This window comes from Cetorhinus maximus, chromosome 2 (assembly GCF_964194155.1).
Source record: "Cetorhinus maximus chromosome 2, sCetMax3.hap1.1, whole genome shotgun sequence".
NCBI lineage: Eukaryota > Metazoa > Chordata > Chondrichthyes > Lamniformes > Cetorhinidae > Cetorhinus > Cetorhinus maximus.
The window spans coordinates 185,395,880-185,415,858 of NC_135880.1; the positions used below are offsets into that span (position 1 = coordinate 185,395,880).

At 44.9% G+C, this 19,979-nt stretch overlaps 1 protein-coding gene across 1 annotated transcript; it reads right to left on the reverse strand.

Annotated features, from left to right (window-relative positions):
- Positions 1-1,507: 1,507 nt before the first annotated feature.
- LOC144689746 (baculoviral IAP repeat-containing protein 5.1-like) lies at positions 1,508-19,183 on the reverse strand. Its single transcript, XM_078557116.1, has 4 exons — positions 19,106-19,183; positions 11,994-12,103; positions 2,026-2,143; positions 1,508-1,621 (listed from the first exon to the last, which is right to left on the reverse strand). The coding sequence occupies exons 1-4, from the start codon at positions 19,181-19,183 to the stop codon at positions 1,508-1,510; spliced, it is 420 nt and encodes a 139-aa protein (XP_078413242.1).
- Positions 19,184-19,979: the final 796 nt, after the last annotated feature.

Sequence of the window (19,979 nt, forward strand, 5' to 3'; positions counted from 1 at the left end):
ATGGTATCAAGTACATACACCAAATGGCATGAGTGATAAAACAAAAACCAAATCAGAGCAATACCACAACCAGAAACACCAAGTAATCCTATTACAAATAGGTCTACGGCAAACAAAGAATCTTTAACCAACATTCTGAATCCATACAGAAGCCCCAGTACCAAGATCATCCGAACTAAATCTGGATGGATAAACAAACCACTGACCTTTCAAACACATGTAAATTTATTGCATCTAAATAGACTGCAATATTGAGCAATGTTATTTTATTTTACTGTCATGTAAATTGTTTGATTCTCTAAGGGTAAAGTCTAGTTTAGAACAAAGGTGGGTGTTGTGATATGATGTACATGCATCTTTTAAGCAGATATCTTAACTGCTATCAATCACTACCAAGACAGGATATGAGCAGTAGTCCCATGCACACAACGGCAGCATGTAAAAGTCAGATATGCTTTCTCAGGCTTCCTGAGAAACTTTGTATGAATATTGATTTTACGAGAGGGAGCGAGCGGGAGAGAAACGGCAAGCGAAGGGGAAAAAAAGCGCAGAAGTTGTGCCAGTCTAGTTCAGTGTCAACAGGTAGGGTGAGGGATGGAGAGGGGTGGAGTGACTGGCAGGGAAACGGTGTGGTAGAGACCAAGACAATGGCTTAGGTTTCAATATTTAGTCAGAAAAAATTTCTGCTCTGGATAGCAGACAAGCGGCCTGATAATTTAAGTAGTGTGTTTGAGGGATGATGGTGGGTAAAGCTGAGTATCATACATGTGAAAACTGACGTGGCGCTTTCCGATGATATCACTAAGGATAGATTCTAGAAAAAGGACAGAGCAAGTTTCAGCAGAGTGGCATCCCCTCATTATACCCCCACAAATGGTGAAGGGAAAATTCTGGATTTTTGCATAGTTAAGACTGAAGTTGGCCTTTGATACCAAGGCAGCATTTGACTAAGTGTGCCATCAAAGGAGCCCCTAGCAAAAAAACTGGGGTAGGTGGGAATCAGGGGGAAAATTCTCCGTTGGTTGGAGTCACACCTAGCACAAAGGAAAATGGTTGTGGTTCTTGGTGGTCAAATCATTTCAGTCCAAGGTCATCACTGCAGGGTAGTGTCCTAGGCCCAACCATCTTCAGCCACTTCAATGACCTTCCTTTCATCAGAAGGTCCTCAGTGGGAATTGGGGGATTCGGGGAGGGGGTGGAGATGCACAGATGATTGTTCAATACCATACTCTGCTCCTCAGCTACTGAAATCAGTCCCTGTCCATATGCAGCAAGAGCTGGACAACTTTCAGCCAAGGCTCATAAGTGATATGTAATATTCATGTAACATGTAACAGCCAACCTCTGCAATCCAGCAGAAAACACTGCACTCATCAGGAACAGAGAGCCGTAACACAGTCAAACTAAATGAAGTCCTTCCAGCAGAACTGATTGTAAAATATCCTTTTATTACAACATTACAGAAACACATCAATCCAGACATTTGTCAAACTTCAGCATTCTGAAATCACTTCTTCCGAACAGCATTCAACTTGGGGTTTGTCAAGTTTTCCAGAACTTTTACTCTTGCAGCTTTAACTGATTCTCGATACATACTCAGTTGCTCCGCAGCAACTTTCTTCTACAAAAGATGAAAAAAATACAAATAAATAGAAGCTTTTCGGTATTCCACAGTCCAACAATCAAAGAACCACCAAGTCAGCACTCTCACCAGGGCTGACACATCATACATCAGGTGTGGAGTACCTTGCAGGCTGCTTTTGTACAGAGCTAGGTTCAAGAAAATACATTTCCCACTTTAACCATCTGAAGCTAATAGGTTCAATAAAAAGTAAAGCTCCCTCTACACTGTCCCCATCAAACACTCCCAGGACAGGTACAGCACGGGGTTAGGTAAAGCTTCTGCTACTCTGCATTCTATTTTAATCAAACCTCTGGACTACAAGATGGAGGCGAGTGAATCTCCTCCCATTTAGAGTTTTTTTCCCTTGAAGTAAAAGTGCACAGAAAAGGTTTAAATATCACCATGTACAACTTCAGCCGCTCCATTTCCAATCTGAAGAACTCTTCCACAGTCAGATCCAGTACATCAGCTTTCAAAGCAAGGAATGCACAAGCTGGAGAGTGACATTGATGCTCCAACCTGTTGCAAAATAGTCAAGGGGGAAAAAGGAAAAAATAAAGATCAGTTGGGGGACAGTCACAGTTGTTAAGTAATACTCTTACTCAGACCAGGAGAACACTGCTATCTGTGTTGCACAGGTATGACAAAGATTGTACTTTTCAATACTGATTCCAGCCCAGCGCCCGAGGATGTTGCTAAACTTAGATTTTTCATTGCATCCCATTTGTAACCATGTCTCAGCTAGACCCAGGGAAGAGGCAACATACCATTTGAACACACAAACAAACAAACACTCTCTAAAGGCCCCCATTCACCAAACCACATGACAAATTACCAGGCGTGCCTGTCAATACACACCTCAGTTCCAGATCTTTCCCCTTCTTGTACAAGCTGGTAAGTGATACACTTCCCAATTGCCCGAATTGTAGGCTTCTCTCCTTCATTGTGCCCAAGGGACTGTGGTGGGGTCTGTTGAGCAGCTTAAAGCCTCTCAGATACCAGCTCAATAATGTTCCTTCTATTGCAACATGGGCATACAGAAAAATTGAGACCATGCACAAACAACTTCCCCAAGCTTTGTGACTGCATAATTAATCTTAAAACAACCACACTGTGCTATTAATTGGCCATGGACAGGCAAGCTGAGACACAGGTACAGATGGAATGCAATCAAAAGTGCCAAGTTTACTAAGGTAATGGGATGCTGGTCCTGAGTCAATATTGGACATTGTACAGAACATTGTAGCTGAGCCCCTCTCTTGCAACTGCCCCAAACATTCAAATTCCAAAGGCAAAGGTCAAGCCTACCTCACTCCATTCTGCTCAAAATACACAACTGGAATCTCCATTGCAAAACTCTGACCACAAAGCCCTGGAGGCTTTTCCTGTAGTTCATACCTGGCTCCAGAAATCCCAAATTCCTCAGATTTTTAAGCACACAATACAGGAGGAAGGACATCAAACACATCACTATTCAGTAGCTCCAATTCTGACAGGGACCACGATTGCCCTAAGACAACAACAGGACCATTTGTTTCTGAACTAGTGACCATTGGATAATAACAATGGGATCGCTCCATACTCAGAAGGGAAAAAGTGGTGGCATTAATCTTGGCACTAACCCCTTAGTTTACCCAGTATCAGAATACAGACCAGGATAGTAAGGAGCGCAAAGGACAAAGAGGGAGTTCCTGAAATATGTACAAGAGAATTTGCTTGATGTGTGTTTCCAGCCCAGTGAGAAATGAAGCAATGCTTGGTCTAGTTCCTGGGAATGAACTGGGGAAAGAAAAGATTGTTTCAGTGGGAGAGAATTTGGGAAAGAGGGATCACAATAGTAGGTTGAGAAAAATCAGGGGAGGACAAGGTACAATCATTGTTAAGATACCCAGCTGAAGAGCAGGCATGAAAGAATGGAGGCAGAAAATTAGCCATGATCGTACTGAATAGCAGACCTGGCTTGAGGCACTCTACAGTCTACTCCTTTATCATGTTCTTAAAACTTCAGAGAGTTGAAAAGGGTGGACTGGAATGGAACACAGCAGACAAAGCAGCATTTGAAGAGGTGCAAAACAAAAATACCAGGAAAAACTCAGCAGGTCTGACAGCATCTGCGGAGAGGAGCACAGTTAACGTTTCGAATCTGAATGACCCTTCAACAGAACTAAGTAAAAATAGAAGAGAGGTGAAATATAAGCTGGTTTAAGGGCAGGGGGGGGAGGGGGAGGGGAGAAACAAGAAGAGCTGGATAGAGGGCCAGTGATAGGTGGAGATAACCAAAAGATGTCACAGACAAAAGGACGAAGAGGTGTTGAAGGTGGTGATATTATCTAAAGTAATGTGCAAATTAAGGGTGGAAAGCAGGACAAGCAAGGTACAGATAGCTCTAGTGGGGGTGGGGTGAAGGAATCGAAAAAGGCTAAAAGGTAGAGATAAAGCAATGGATGGAAATACATTTAAAAATAATGGAAATAGGTGGGAAAAGAAAAATCTATATAAATTATGGGAAAAAAAGTCGGGGGAGGGAAAATCGGAAAGGGGGTGGAGATGGAGGAGAGTGTTCATGATCTAAAATTGTTGAACTCAATATTCAGCCCGGAAGGCTGTAAAGTGCCTAGTTGGAAGATGAGGTGCTGTTCCTCCAGTTTGCGTTGAGCCTCACTGGAACAATGCAGCAAGCCAAGGACGGACATGTGGGCATGAGAGCAGGGTGGAGTGTTGAAATGGCAAGCGACATGGAGGTCTTGGTAATGCTTGCGGACAGACCGAAGGTGTTCCGCAAAGCGGTCACCCAGTCTGCGTTTGGTCTCTAATGTAGAGGAAACCACATTGGGAGCAAGGAATGCAGTAGACTAAATTGAGGGAAGTGCAAGTGAAATGCTGCTTCACTTGAAAGGAGTGTTTGGGCCCTTGGACGGTGAGGAGAGGGGAAGTGAAGGGGCAGGTGTTGCACCTTCTGCGGTTGCATGGGAAGGTGCCGTGGGAGGGGGTTGAGGAGTAGGGGTGATGGAGGAGTGGACCAGGGTGTCCTGGAGGGAACAATCCCTGCGGAACGCCGCCAGGGGGGTGAAGGGAAGATGTGTTTGGTGGTGGCATCATGCTGGAGTTGGCGGAAATGGCAGAGGATGATCCTTTGAATGCGGAGGCTGGTGGGGTGATAAGTGAAGAGGTGCCTTCAGAGGAGAAGTGCAGGCCAGGCCCATTCATTGAGGGGTAAAGGAAGGATACCCAAAGCTCTAGCTCCTTGGATGACTGAAGATAAATATGAAAATGAAACAGAAAAGGAGGCTTATTACAAATGTAAGGTTGATAATACAACTGGGACCCAAGCCGAATATACAAATTAGGAAATTTTAAAAACGGAATGGGGGTGGGGCAGAGTTCAGAATAAAATAACATGAGGGAACCCAAGAGATCACTCCTGAACATAAATCATAAAGCTTCTAAAAGAAGGATTGGGCCAATTGGGGGTGAGAAATCTTGGAGAGTGAGGGCATGGCTAAGGGTCTATATTATTTAAAAAATGCAAATCCCTGAAGACAAGCAAGAGCCTCCACATTTGCTGTGTTTAAAGCAATTATTCTGTCAGTCAGTTTTGTGGGGGCGGGCCGGGGGCGGGGCTGCGGCTCTAGCCGGGGGGTGGGGGGCTGCGGCTCTAGCCGGGGGGTGGGGGGGGGGGGGGGGGGGGCTGCGGCTCTAGCCGGGGGGGGGGGGGGGGGGGGGGGGGGGCGCTCTAGCTGGGGCGGCCGGGGAGTGTGGTGCTACTCTGTCTGGGATGCGGAGATGGAAGCCAGGCAGGTATGTTGAGCAGGTCATCATGGAGTGATGGTGAGTGAGGTACAACAGCTGGTTTCAACCAACTTGTACGGCTGTCAGTTGGTGGAGTGATATTTGCAAGGACAGGAAGCCAGGGGAGAGGTGTTAAGCAGAGTTCCAGTTATGATGCACATTGTTACACTTGATTCAATAAGTTTGGTTAATAGCTTGTTTCTGGTAATAAAATTTATACTTTACATCTGTCTTTATGAGAGAAGATGCAGCCAGTATTGCTATTGCATAGGATAAGACTAGATAGAGGCAAGTTAGGATCCAGAGGTAAAAAAGTCACCCAGTCCAACTGGGGGTAGGGTGCAAATCAGAGGGTCTGGCTACAAACATGTTGGGCACTGGAGTGGCACCAGAGGAATGCAAATATTCTACCCTGTTTAAAAATAGGACAAACTCTGCAAATAAGAGTCAGCTCAATGCAGTTCTGGAAAATTCTAGAGACAATAATTCAGGACAACATTAATTGTTATTCAGAAAAGTGAGAGAAAATAGTCAGCACAAAAGGGTAAGAGAGAGGCAATTGTGGACATTGGGCTGCTGGAAAATGACGCTGGAGAAGTAGTAGTGGGGAACAAAGAAATGGCAGAGGAACTGAATAAGTACTTTGCGTCAGTCTTCACAGTGGAAGACACGAGTGACATCCCCAAAGATCAAGAGAGTCGGGGGGCAGAGGTAAGTATGGTGGCCATTACCAAGGAGAAGGTGCTAGGAAAACTGAAAGGTCTGAAGGTGTATAAATCACCTGGACCAGATGGATTACACCCCAGAGTTCTGAAGGAGATAGCTGAAGAGATAGTGGAGGCATTAGTGGTGAACTTTCAGGAATCACTGGAGTCAGGGAGGGTTCCAGAGGACTGGAAAGTCGTTAATGTAACCCCCCTGTTTAAGAAGGGAGTGAGGCAAAAGACGGGAAATTACAGGCCGATTAGCCTGACCTCGGTCGTTGGTAAGATTTTAGAGTCCGTTATTAAGGATGAGATTTCAGAATACTTGGAGTGCATGGTAAAATAGGGAAAAGTCAGCATGGTTTCATCAAGGGGAGGTCATGCCTGACAAATCTGTTAGAATTCTTTGAGGAGGTAATGAGTAGGTTAGACAAAGGAGAGCCAATGGATGATATCTACTTGGACTTCCAGAAGACCTTTGACAAGGTGCAGCACAGGAGGCTGCTCAGTAAGATAAGAGCCCATGGTGTTAGAGGCAAGGTACTAGCATGGATAGAAGATTGGCTGTCTGGCAGGAGGCAGAGAGTGGGAATAAGGGGTTCCTTCTCAGGATGGCGGCCGGTGACCAGTGGAGTTCCGCAGGGGTCAGTGTTGGGACCACAACTTTTCACTTTATACATTCCTAGATGAAGGAACTGAGGGCATCCTGGCTAAGTTTGCAGATGATACAAAGATAGGTGGAGGGACAGGTAGTATTGAGGAGGCAGGGAGGCTGCAGAAGGATTTGGACAGGTTAGGAGAATGGGCAAAGAAGTGGCAGATGGAATACAACGTGGGGAAGTGTGAGGTCATGCACTTTGGTAGGAAGAATAGAGGCATAGACTATTTTCTAAATGGGGAGAGAATTCAGAAATCTGGAGTGCAAAGGGACTTGGAGTCCTTGTCCAGGATTTTCTTAAGGTTAACTTGCAGGTTGAGTCGGTAGTTAGGAAAGCAAATGCAATGTTGCCATTTATTTCGAGAGGACTAGAATATAAAAGCAGGGATGTGCTGCTCAGGCTTTATAAGGCTCTGGTCAGACCACATTTAGAATATTGTGAGCAATTTTGGGCCCCGTATCTCAGGAAGGATGTTCTGGCCCTGGAGAGGGTCCAGAGGAGGTTCGCGAGAATGATCCCAAGAATGAAAGACTTAACATATGAGGAACATTTGAGGACTCTGGGTCTATACTCGATGGAGTTTAGAAGGATGAGGGGGGATCTGATTGAAACTTACAGAATACTGAAAGGCCTGGATAGAGTGGACGTGGGGAAGATGTTTCCATTAGTAGGAGAGACTAGGACCCGAGGGCACAGCCTCAGAGTAAAAGAGAAGGCCTTTTAGAACAGAGATGAGGAGAAACTTCTTTAGCCAGAGAGTGGTGAATCTATGGAATTCATTGCCACAGAAGGCTGTGGAGGCCAGGTCATTGAGTGTATTTAAGACCAAGGTAGATCAGTTCTTGATTGGTAAGGGGATCAAAGGTTATGGGGAGAAGGCGGGAGAATGGGGCTGAGAAACTTATCAGCCATGATTGGATGGCAGAGCAGACTCGATGGGTCGAATGGCCTAATTTCTGCTCCTATGTCTTATGGTCTAAATCGCAACAAAGAGAACCACTTCAACCAGTGAGCCAGAGAGGCCCGGTGTAGTAATTGTAGCTTTAAAGGAGCGTAATGACTGTAGTTTTAAGGCTTAGTGTTGTATAGTATCACGTCACAGTGTGAACGAATCAGCTTTTAAGTGCAGGGAACCTTAAGAGTGAGAGTTCTTCTAGTTGTGGAGCTTGAGGGAAGCACGTAACTGCTGCCGCAGCCTGCAAATAAAACTCGATGTTTCTAATGAGAAACCAGTCTGGAAAATCAAGCCCATAACAAACTGGCGATGAGGATAAATTGGGTTTGGCATTGTCCAACGACCAAGTGTATCTTATTTAAGCAGAAGATATGCTCACCAGGCATGCTACATTTTGGTAGGATTGACCCTTTCAAACCATCCACAGAGGATTGGTGTTAAGATATAGATCACATCAGGTTCTATTTACAGGCAAATGAAATAAATGGGGGAGGAAAAGAGGGCGAACAATTTTAAGCATTTGCTAGAGTAAAACTATAATTTAATCTGAAGTTTGACTGCTCTGAACGCACACACCCCACCCCCCCAGCACATCTTCAGGGTACCTCCTGGGAAAAACACCTCGAGGTCAGTATACAGTGTTGTAGGGCCACTGTTCCTTTTGATATACACAATTCAAATGCAGTAAACAATAAAATGACAAGGAGGAGGATGTGGATAGATGTAAACTAGAAACAACATGCAGTGGTACAGGGAAAAGGGCAATGGTACTAGGTCATAATGCTCATTTGGAGAGCTGGTGCAGACACAATGGGCCAAATGGCCTCCTCCTGTGCTGTTAAATTTCATAGAATCGCAGAATTCTAACACAGGTGATACGTGAAGTGATGCATTTTGATAGGAAGGATGAGAAGGGGTATCGATGGTTCCAGCAATAGTACTGAAGACTTGTGCTCCAGAACTTGCCATGCCCCTAGCCAAGCTGTTCCAGTACAGCTACAACACTGGCATTTACCTGGCAATGTGGAAAATTGCCCAGGTATGTCCTGTACGCAAAAAGCAGGACAAATCCAACCCGGCCAATTACCGCCCCATCAGTCTACTCTCAGTCATCAGTAAAGTGACGGAAGGAGTCATCAACAGTGCTATCAAGCGGCACTTGTTTAGCAATAACCTGCTCACTTATGCCCAGTTTGAGTTCCACCAGGGCCACTCAGCTCCTGACCTCATTACAGCCTTGGTTCAAACATGGACAAAAGAGCTGAACTCCTGAGGTGAGGTGAGAGTGACTGCCCTTGACATCAAGGCAGCAATTGACCGAATGTGGTATCAAGGGGCCCTAGCAAAACTGGAGTCAATGGGAGTCAGGGGGGAAACTCTCCGCTGCTTGGAGTCATACACCTAGCACAAAGGAAGATCGTTGTGGTCATTGGAGGTCAGTCATCTCAGCTCCAAGACATCACTGCAGGAGTTCCTCAGGGTAGTGTCATCGGCCCAACCATTTTCAGCTGCTTCATCAATGACCTTCCATCCAACATAAGGTCAGAAGTGGGGATGTTCGTTGATGATTCTACAATGTTCAGCACCATTCATGGCTCCTCAGATACTGAAGCAGTCCATGTCCAAGTGCAGCAAGATCCAGACAATATCCAGGCTTGGGCTGACAAGTGGCATGTTACATTTGCGGCACACAAGTGTCAGGCAATGACCATCTCCCACAAGAGAGAATCTAACTATCGCTCCTTGACATTCAATGGCATTATCAACATCCTGGGAGTTACCATTGACCAGATACTGAACTGGACTCGCCATATAAATACCGTGGCTACAAGAGCAGGTCAGAGGCTAGGAATTGTGTGGTGAGTAACTCACCTCCTGACTCCCCAAAGTCTGTCCACCATCTATTTATAAAGCATAAGTCAGGAGTGTGATGGAATACTCTCCACTTGCCTGGATGAGTGCAGCTCCCACAACACTCAGGAAGCTGGACACCACCCAGGACAAAGCAGCCCACTTGATTAGCACCCCATCCACTCCCTCCATCACCGACGCACAGTAGCAGCAGTGTACACCATCTACAAGGTGCACTGCAGGAATTCACCAAGGCTCCTTAGACAGCATCTTCCAAACCCATGACCACTACCATCTAGAAGGACAAGGTTAGCAGACACATGGGAACACCACCACCTGGAAGTTCCCCTCCAAGTCACTCACCATCCTGACTTGGAAATATATCTCTGTTCCTTCACTGTTACTGGGTCAAAATCCTGGACCTCCCTCCCTAACAAGGTGGCTCACGACCACCTTCAAGGTCAATTAGGGTTGAGCAATAAATGCTGGCCTAGCCAGCGATGCCTATATCCTATAAATGAATAAAAGTAAAACTGTTAAAAGGGGGAGACCCGAGGGTGTACACAACTCCAAGGTCTTGGAGGACAGGACAAGTTGAGAAAACTCTTTCAGTGTGGATCCTTGGCCAGGAATTTAAGCCAAATCTTGATAAAACCCTGGTTAGGTCCCAGCTGGACAGTTGTGTCTAATTCTAGACATGGTTGTCAAGGAATTAGGGGAGGCATGATTTACCAGAAAGGTACCAGGGATGAGGTGTGCCAAGTTATCTGGAGAAGCTGGAATCGCTCCCCTTAAAGCAGAGAAGATTAAGTGAAGAATTTAAGTTTTAACAGCCCCTCCTTTTTTAAACTGTTTCCAGTGACAGCAGAGTCAGTAACCAGACAGCACAAATTTAAAGAATCAAAGGAAATGCAAGGACTTAAACCACAAGCGGGAATGCACTGCCCGAAAAGTGTGGGGCAGTTGATACCAATTCAATAGTAACCTTCAAAAGCAACAATGGATAAGTAATTGAAAGGAAGAGAGGACTACAGGGAAAGAATCACAATCTCAATTGTTACAGCACAGAAAGAGGCCATTCAGCCCATCACATCTGTGGCAGCTGTTTGTAAGGGCAATTTACTAGTGTCATTCTCCTGCCTTCCTGTAGCCCTGCAGAGATTTCCTCTTCAGATAATAATCCAATTCTCTCTTGGATGCCTCAATTGAACCTACTTCAGCCACACTCAGACAATGCATTCTAGATCCTAACCTCTCACTGTGTGAAGTTTTATCCTGTCTCCATTGCTTCTTTTGCCAATTACCTCAAATCTGTGGTCTCATTCTCAAATCCTTCCAATGGGAACATTTTTTCACCTATTTACTCTGTCCAGACCCCTCATGATTTTGAATACCTCTATCAAATCCTCTCAACCATCTCTTCTCCAAGGAAAATAGTCCCAACTTTTCCAAATCTACCTAACTGAAGTTTCTCATCCCTGGAACCATACTCATGAAACTTTTCTGAACTCTGTAATGCCTTCACATCCTTCCTAAAATCCGACGACCCAAACTGGACTCAATAATCCCGTTGAGGCTGAACCAGTGTTTTTACACAGGTTTAACATAGCGTTCTTACTTTTGTACTCTATCCCCTCCCCCCCTCATTAATAAAGCCGAGGATGCTTTAGATTCTATGAGCCACACTCTCAGCCTATCCTGCCACCTTCAATGACTTATGTACAACACATCCAGGTCCCTCTGCTCCTCCTTTATGTTATTGTCTCTCCAAGTTCTTCCTAACAATGAATCACTTCACACTTTTCCACCTTAAAATCCCATCTGTCACACATTTCACTAACTTGTCTATGTTCTTTTGAAGTTCTGCACTGTCCTCAGTTCACAATACTTTATCATTCACACATTTTGAAATTGTGCTCTGTACACCATGGTCTAGGTTATTAATATGTATTAGGAAGAGCAAGGGTCTCAACACTGACCCCAGGGGAACATCATTATAAACCTTCCTCCAGTCTGAAAAACATCCACTAATCACTACTGTTACCCGTCACTCAGCCAATTTTGCTGCCCTTTTATTCCATGAGCTCTAACTTGCTCACAAGTCTGTTGTGCAGTATTTTTAAATCAAATGTCTTCTGGAAGTCCATTTTACCACATCAACCCCCTCTGTTAACTCAAAAATCTTCAACAAGAGCACAGTAGGATTAATTGGATGCTCCAACATGACGACACAGGCAAGATGGACAAATGGCCTATACTATTCTATTGATTCTAACGCTTTAGCATGAGGCTCCCAGATAACCATAGCTCAGCACTACATCCCAGTTACCACACAACTTCAGTGTGACTCCAAGCAAGTTCATTCTAATAGAACTAAATGATAAATATATCCCCTCCCACTCCCCATCTACCAGGGTTCATCTTCAGGCTCCCAGCTTTCCAACTCCTTCAGACAGAAAAAGCAGGTGGCGATATCAGGTTCATTCTCAGTTGGGCAATGTAGAAATCCAGCCTCAGCCATCTGGAGAGAAACCATGAATCATCAATGCATCAACATCAGGACCAACGCAATCAAAAATCAACATGATCAGAACCAGCGCGAGTGCAGAGAAGCTTCAAAAAGTGATGACAGCAAAAAGGTGAGAGCTGATTGGTGAGTAGTGGGTAAGTGTTTTTCTCCAGTTTAAAACAGATTAAGCTAAAAAATAAAAGGTAAGGGTTCTAGTTTTTATTTAAAAGTACATAAATAATTTAACCTTTTTTTACTGTATTTAACTAAGAGGGGTTTTTTTCCAACTTGAGGCATGGCAGGGCAGCTCAGTCCCATGTTATGTACCGCCTGTAACATGTGGGAAGTCCTAGACACTCCTTGCGCTCTGATTGACCACGGTGCAGGAAGTGCCATCAGCTGCAGCTACTTGAGCCCTGGGTTTCAGAGCTTGAGCAGCAGCTGGAGGCACTGAGGCACATCCACGAAGCTGAGAGTTCCGTAGATAGCGCGTTTTTAGACGTGGTCACCCCACAGCTTACGGAAGTGCAGACAGAGAGGGAACGGGTGACCAGTCAGAAGAAAGGTGTCAGGCAGGTAGTCAGGAAATCCCCAGGGTGCATCTCACTTGAGAACCATTTTGCTGTGTTGTAAAACGGTGAGAGTGACGGTTCCTCTGGGGAGTGCAGCCACGCTCATGGCACTGTGAGTGGCTCAGCTGCACAGGGTGGGGAGGTGGTGGCGGGAGAGAAAAGAGGGGAAGTGCAATAGTGGTAGGAGACTCGAAGTAATTGGAACAGACAGGCGTTTCTGCAGCCATAGACGTGACTCCAGGATGGTTTGTTGCCTCCCTGGTGCCAGGGTCAAGGGTGTCACTGAACAGCTGCAAGGCATTCTAAAGGGGGAGGGCAAACAGACAGATCATGGTACATATTGGTATCAATAACATAGGTAGAAAGAAAGAGTGATGAGGTCCTGCAAGCAGAATTTAGTGAGCTAGGAAACAGATTAAAAAACAGGACCTCAAAAAGGTAGGAATCTCTGGATTACTTCCGATACCACGCGCTAGTGAGTATAGGAATAGGAGGTTAGTCCAGATGAATGTGTGGCTGGAGAGATGGTGCAGGAGGGAGGGCTTCAGATTTCTGGGACATTGGGACCGTTTCTGGGGGTGGTGGGACCTGTATCAGGCAGACGAGTTGCATCTGAACCGGAACAGGACCAACATCCTGGCGGGAAGGTTTGCTCATGCTGTTGGTAGGGGTTTAAACTAACTTGGCAGGGGGGATCAGATCTTGAGAGGAGGTTCAGCAAGGGGAGATGCACAGCCAAAATTAGGTGAGAGCGCAACTGAGTCTGGGAGGCATAGAAGTTATAGGCCAGTTAAGGCACAAGGGAGTTTGGCAAGCTTGGGTGGCATTTATTTTAATGCAAAAGAGCCTGACACATAAGGCAGATGAGTTGAGGGCACAAATTAACACATGGAAGTATGATGTCATTGGTGTCACAGAGACATGGCTGAGAAAGGGGCAGGATTGGCAGCTCAATGTTCCAGGATATAGGGTTTTCAGGTGAGACAGGGAAGGAGGTAAAAGAGGAGGGGGTATCGCAATATTGATCAAGGAATCAATTACAGCAGTAAGGAGGGATGACATCTTAGAAGGCTCCTCAAAGGAAGCCATATGAGTAGAACTTAAAAACAAAAAAGGAGCAATCATATTGCTGGGAGTGTACTATAGGCCCCCAAACAGTCAGAGAAATAGAAGAGCAGATATGTAGGCAAATTTCAGAGAAGTGTAAAAATAATAGGGTAGTAATAATGGGGGATTTCAACTTCCCCAACGTTAACTGGGTTAGTCATAGTGTGATAGGTTTAGAGGGAGCCGAATTCTTAAAATGCATCGAGGAGAGCTTTTTAAGCGAGTACATAGAAGGTGACAGAATCACAGTGCAGAAGAGGCCCTTTGGCCCATCGAGTCTGCACCAACACGTGAGAAACAGCTGGCCTACCTACCTAATGTCATTTACCAGCACTTAGCCCATAGCCTTGAATGTTATGCCGTGCCAAGTGCTCATCCAGGTACTTTTTAAAAGGATGTGAGGCAACCTGCCTCCACCACTCTCCCAGGCATCGCATTCCAGACCGTCACCACCCTCTGGGTAAAAAGGTTTTTCCTCACATCCCCCCTAAACCTCCTGCCCCTCACCTTGAACTTATGCCCCCTCATGACTGACCCTTCAGCTAAGGGGAACAGCTGATCCCCATCCACCCTGTTCATGCCCCTCATAATCTTGTACACCTCAATCACGTCCCCCCCCTGTCTTCACTGCTCCAATGAAAACAACCCACGTCTATCCAACCTCTCTTCATAACTTAAATGTTTCATCCCAGGCAACATCCTGGTGAATCTCCTCTGCACCCCCTCCAGTACAATCACATCCTTCCTATAATCTGGCGACCAGAACTGCACATATTACTCCAGCTGTGGCCTCACCAAAGTTCTATACAACTCCAACATGACCTCCCTATTTTTGTAATCTATGCCTCGATTGATATAGGCAAGTGTCCCTTTTTCACCACCCCATTAATGTGCCCCTCCGCCTTCAGAGATCTATGGACACACATGCCAAGGTCCCTTTGTTCCTCAGAACTTCCTAGTGTCATGCCATTCATTGAATACTTCCTTGTCAAATTACTCCTTCCAAAGTGTATCACCTCACACTTTTCAGGGTTAAATTCTATCTGCCACTTATCTGCCCATTTGACCATCCTGTCTATATCTTCCTGTAGCCCAAGACACTCAACCTCACTGTTAACCACCCGGCCAATCTTTGTGTCATCCACAAACTTACTAATCCTACCCCCCACATAGTCATCTATGTCGTTTACATAAATGACAAATAATAGGGGACCCAGTACAGATCCCTGTGGTACGCCACTGGACACGGGCTTCCAGTCACTAAAGCATCCATAGAACCATAGAAAAGTTACAGCACAGAAGTCGTCCATTCAGCCCATCTTGTCCATGCCAGCCTGAGGACACCCAGGTGCACTTTCTAATCCCACCTTCCTGCACCCAGCCCATAGCCCTGCAGCTTACAGCGCTTTAGGTGCAGATCCAGGTACTTTTTAAAAGAGTTTAGAGTTTCTGCCTCTACCACCAACTTGGGCAGCGAATTCCAGACACACACTACCCTCTGCGTAAAAAAGTTCTTCCTCATGCCCTCCCTACACCTTCTGCCACTTATCTTGAATCTATGTCCCCTGGTTCTAGAATTCTCCACCAAGGGAAACAATTTTATCCTATCCACTCTATCTATTCCCCTCATAATTCTGTACACCTCAATCAAGTCACCTCTCAGCCTTCTTTGTTCTAAGGAAAATAACCCCAACCTATCCAATCTCTCCTCATAGCTACACTTTTCTAACCCTGGCAACATTCTTGTAAACCTCCTCTGCACTCTCTCCAGAGCTATTACGTCCTTCCTGTAATGTGGTGACCAGAACTGCACACAATACTCCAGTTGTGGCCTCACCAACTGTTTTATACATTATATCCTTACTTTTATATTCTATACCTCTGCCAGTGAAGGAGAGCATTCCATATGCCTTCTTTACAACCTTGTCTACTTGAACTGCTGCCTTCAGGGACCTGTACGCCAAGATCTCTCACTTCATCTACCCCTCTTAGTATATTCCCATGTCATCACCCTCTGTCTCCTACAACTAAGCCAATTTTGAATCCACCTTATCAAATTACCTTGTATCCCATGAAAATTGGTGAGGTAGTAAATAGTGAGGAGGATAGCCTTAGATTATAGGAGAACATAGACAGGCTGGTCAGATGGGCTGATCAGCGGCAAATGGAATTTAATCTGGATATGTGAGAGGTGATGCACTTGGGCAGGACAAACAAGGTATGCAAATACACGATGAATGGTAGAACCCTGGGAAGTACCAAGGGTCAGGGGGACCTTGGTGTGCATATCCACTGGTCCCTTAAGGTAGCGGAACATGTAAATAAGGTGGTTAAGGCAGCATATGGGATACTTGCCTTTATTAGCCAAGGCTTAGAATATAAGAGCAAGGATGTTATGCTGGAAATGTATAAAATGCTGGTTAGGCCACAGCTAGAGTATTGCGTGCAGTTCTGGAATCTGCATTATAGGAAGGATGTGATTACACTAGAGAGAGTGCAGAGGGGATTTACCAGGATGCTGCCTGGGCTGGGAAGTTTTAGTTGGGAGGAGAGATTAGATAAACTGAGGTTATTTTCCCTGGAGCAGAGGAGGTTGAGGGGGAACATGATTGAGGTGTATAAAATTATGAGGAGCATAGATAGGGTAGACATGAGGGAACTGCTCCCCTTGGTGGAGGGGTTAATAACCAGGTGGCATAGATTTAAGGTAAGGGACAGGAGGTTTAGAGGATGTGAGGAAGAATTTTTTCACCCAGAGGGTGGTGGGAATCTGGAACTCTGCCTGAAAGGGTGGTAGAGGCAGAAACCCTCATAACATTTAAGAAGTATTTGGATGTGCACTTGTGATGCTATGGCATACAAGGCTATGGGCCTAGTGCTGGAAAATGTGATTAGAATAGTTAGGTACTTGTTTGACCATCGCAGACTTGATGGGCCGAAGGGACTTTTTCTGTGCTGTAGACTCTATGAATATGTGGAGAGAAACCATGAATCATCAATATAGCAACATCTGGAGAGAAACTGGCCGAGCTTTCACAGCCGATGATGAAGTTGCACATTCACCATGGAGCTCAAAGAAACCTGCCCACAAAGCTCTAGTGAGCTCCATATCCTTCCTCCTTGGGAAGGGATTTCATCCTGCGGAGAAACGGGGGGAGTTGGGGGGGTGGGGGTGTGGGGTGGTTTGTGGACAAAAGAGAGAAAAATCACCCCACAAAGGAGGGGGAAATTACTGGATTTTCAATTCTAACTACATTTGGGGATGTCGGAAGTTGCAGTTCATTTCAGAGGAATGACAGCAGACACTTGAATTTCCCTCAGTCACAAAACCCAGAGCACAGTAAATCCTCATCATCATTCATCTGGCAGTTTACTTTATGTATGGTCATCTCCCATTCAAAAATTCTAAACTGTTCAGAGGGAAAGAACTGTCATTTAATTATAGAATGAACTCTTCTTTGTTGTCCTGATCAATCCCTAATGCCTGCTCTCTGGAGGAGATATTCAAGTAGAATTTGTCCCAGACTCAACAGCTGGGCTCATTTTTTCCTCAAGGTGATGTCTAATTCCATGTGGAAAGTTATTATTGAATCTGTTTCCACCACCCTCATGCAGCACTGAAGGTTCCATGTAAAATAAATAACTTTTCAAAAAAAGAGTTGATTATATACTTGAAAAGTAAAAATTCAGGGCTATGGGGAAAGAGAAATGGGATTAATTTTGTAACCCTTTCAAACATCTGTACAGATGCAATGGGCTGAATCCCGGGATTCTCGGATTCTATAGCCGGATGACTCCCAACAAATCTGTGCACAAAAGTGTTTAAAATTGAGAAGCCTCGAATGGTAAAGGTTCTAGGGCAATGATATTTCAATTAAAAATATTTTTAAGTTAAAAAAGGTCCAAATTGGGAGATTTATAAGCTACATTACAATCAAGTAATTAGGCTTTTAGTCACCATAGAAATAGGTGGTCATGATCCCAAGGAGCACCATTAAACTCCTGAATAGAAGACAAGGCTAGAGATTCCCAAGAGATTAACAGTTGTAGAAATAATGATCTGGAACAGCTCAGGGGGTCCAAAAAGCAAAAGAAAAAAAAGAGGGAGAGCCATGAGCTTCCCAACAGGATTGGGAAAGGAAAAAGGTCCATTTAAACTCCTGCAACCCAAATTGAAGCAAAAGTTAGGCAGCTGTCAATTTTCAATTCAGCAAATTGTTTATTTAACCAATTTGGATATTTGAGCCACCTTCAGACAGAACTCATTAAGGCCCCTTAACTTTTTGGGGTTTAAAAATAAAACCTAATTGATTTTGCTTTGAGAGAAGGGCCACAGTCAATTTTTGATGGAGACAGGGTTAATTCTACTGTTTTTGACATTAAGGCAAGTCTTTGTTCAAGAATAGTCCTCGGACTAGAAAACCGCCATTGTCACCGTGTTATTTAAGGACAAATTATAAATTCATTAGTTAAGGGAAGCTACTAGAGTCAATTATGTCTAACAAACCTACATTGGAGGTAACCAACGTGGTAGGTAAAGCAGCCAGGAATTAAGAGGGCGAATCTAGGGCAGTGCCATGAGCTTCTTGTTGGTTTCACTCCTCCTTCCCCTCCACCCAAAAAAGAAACAGACAAGATGGGGGTGAGGGGGTGGTTGGAACCCCCCCCCGGGAAAGGAGGGAAACTAAGAGCAAGATAAAGATGACCCAGATATATTATCCTATCCTAGTCTTTAGTAACTGGCAGGTCACCTGACTAAACAATCATTCTTCTAATGAGTGCAGGTACATACTTGCAAACAAAATTTAATACTTCAGTTATTTAATACTTCTCAGTTTGTCTCTTCTCTTTGTAACTTATACTTACAGTAATTATTCAACCTATTCAATCAACAAGCTATAATACATCCAATATCCAGATAAATGTATTACCTCACACAAGGTCAAAAATCAGCAGTGGTAGTGCTGACCTCACCCTCCTGGTTTAAATTGGGTTGAAACTCCATTTGAGAGTCAACACAGACCTAGAAACATTTAGTATCACCTTAAAGAAAGACATTAGCCTCTAGTCTTGTGGAGAGGGGATTGCCTGGCCAGCTCCCACATCAGAGGAACTCCAAGCTCAGTTCCCTCCACCCTGTTATTCAGGGACGTACAAACTCCCGAGACAGTTTCTGATTTGTGCTGGGCAGTACAGAGGCACTTTAAACTCTCCCCTACACACAAATAGAAAACAGATCATCAGACAGTCTCACCACTTACTCTCATCACCATACACAATCCACTCAGACTGATAGTCAATTACATTCACACATTCCAATAGTTCCCATACTCACATTTTCTGGCGTACATCGGCAGTTCTCAGTAAATGGCCAGTTTTTGAACGTGGCCAGCCTGTTCTCATAGGAATACATTAACTTAGACTCCAACAGCCACCTACAGTGATCAACCATCTTACTCAAGAACAGCTCCTTCGAGCTCACCCTCCCTGCTACTGAGAGTAATCAGCTCCAGCTGATCAGTCACTAACCCTGTTAAAGGAATGAACCAATAAGACAGGGCCCTGTATTAAATGGGCTGGTGGTTCCATTAGTTTAAACCAAATGCTACTGAATAATCTTCAAGCACCCTCCTTTAACCAGTAAAATACAATTGGACAGAAGCTTGGTGGGACAACTGTTGTTCAATGATTAAGTAGAATCAATCGGTCTTTCCAAAGGTGCAGTTAGCACTTAGGCTAGAGAGAGAAACATCAGACAGAGGCCAGGCTTTTTCTTGCTCACTGGCATTGGGTGTTCAGTGGCATGAGCAGACAATATGGTGTAATCTGCCAAGCTGTCTTCAGTAACCCTGCGAATGGAGCGCAGCATAGATACATCTGGTCATGACTAGACAGGTCCATCAGTGCCAGGATAGACTTCCCGAGCTTTCAGTCAGATCCACCGACATCAAGCCGGTGTTCTTCTCTAACCACTGCCTCCTACTGGCTGACTGTCACTTACAGGAAGACCAGAGGGTTGGCAGGTGGACATGGAAGCTGAACATGAAACTACTGACCCCAGAGAACATCGAGGAACTTGTGAGGGATTGCAAAGGTTGGAGAACCGTGAAACCCCTCTTTGAGTCCCTGACATGCTGATGGGAAGCGATCAAGGGAAACATCAAGAGGTTTTTCATCCTCAAAGGTGTCCAGAAAGCTAGAAAGGAACA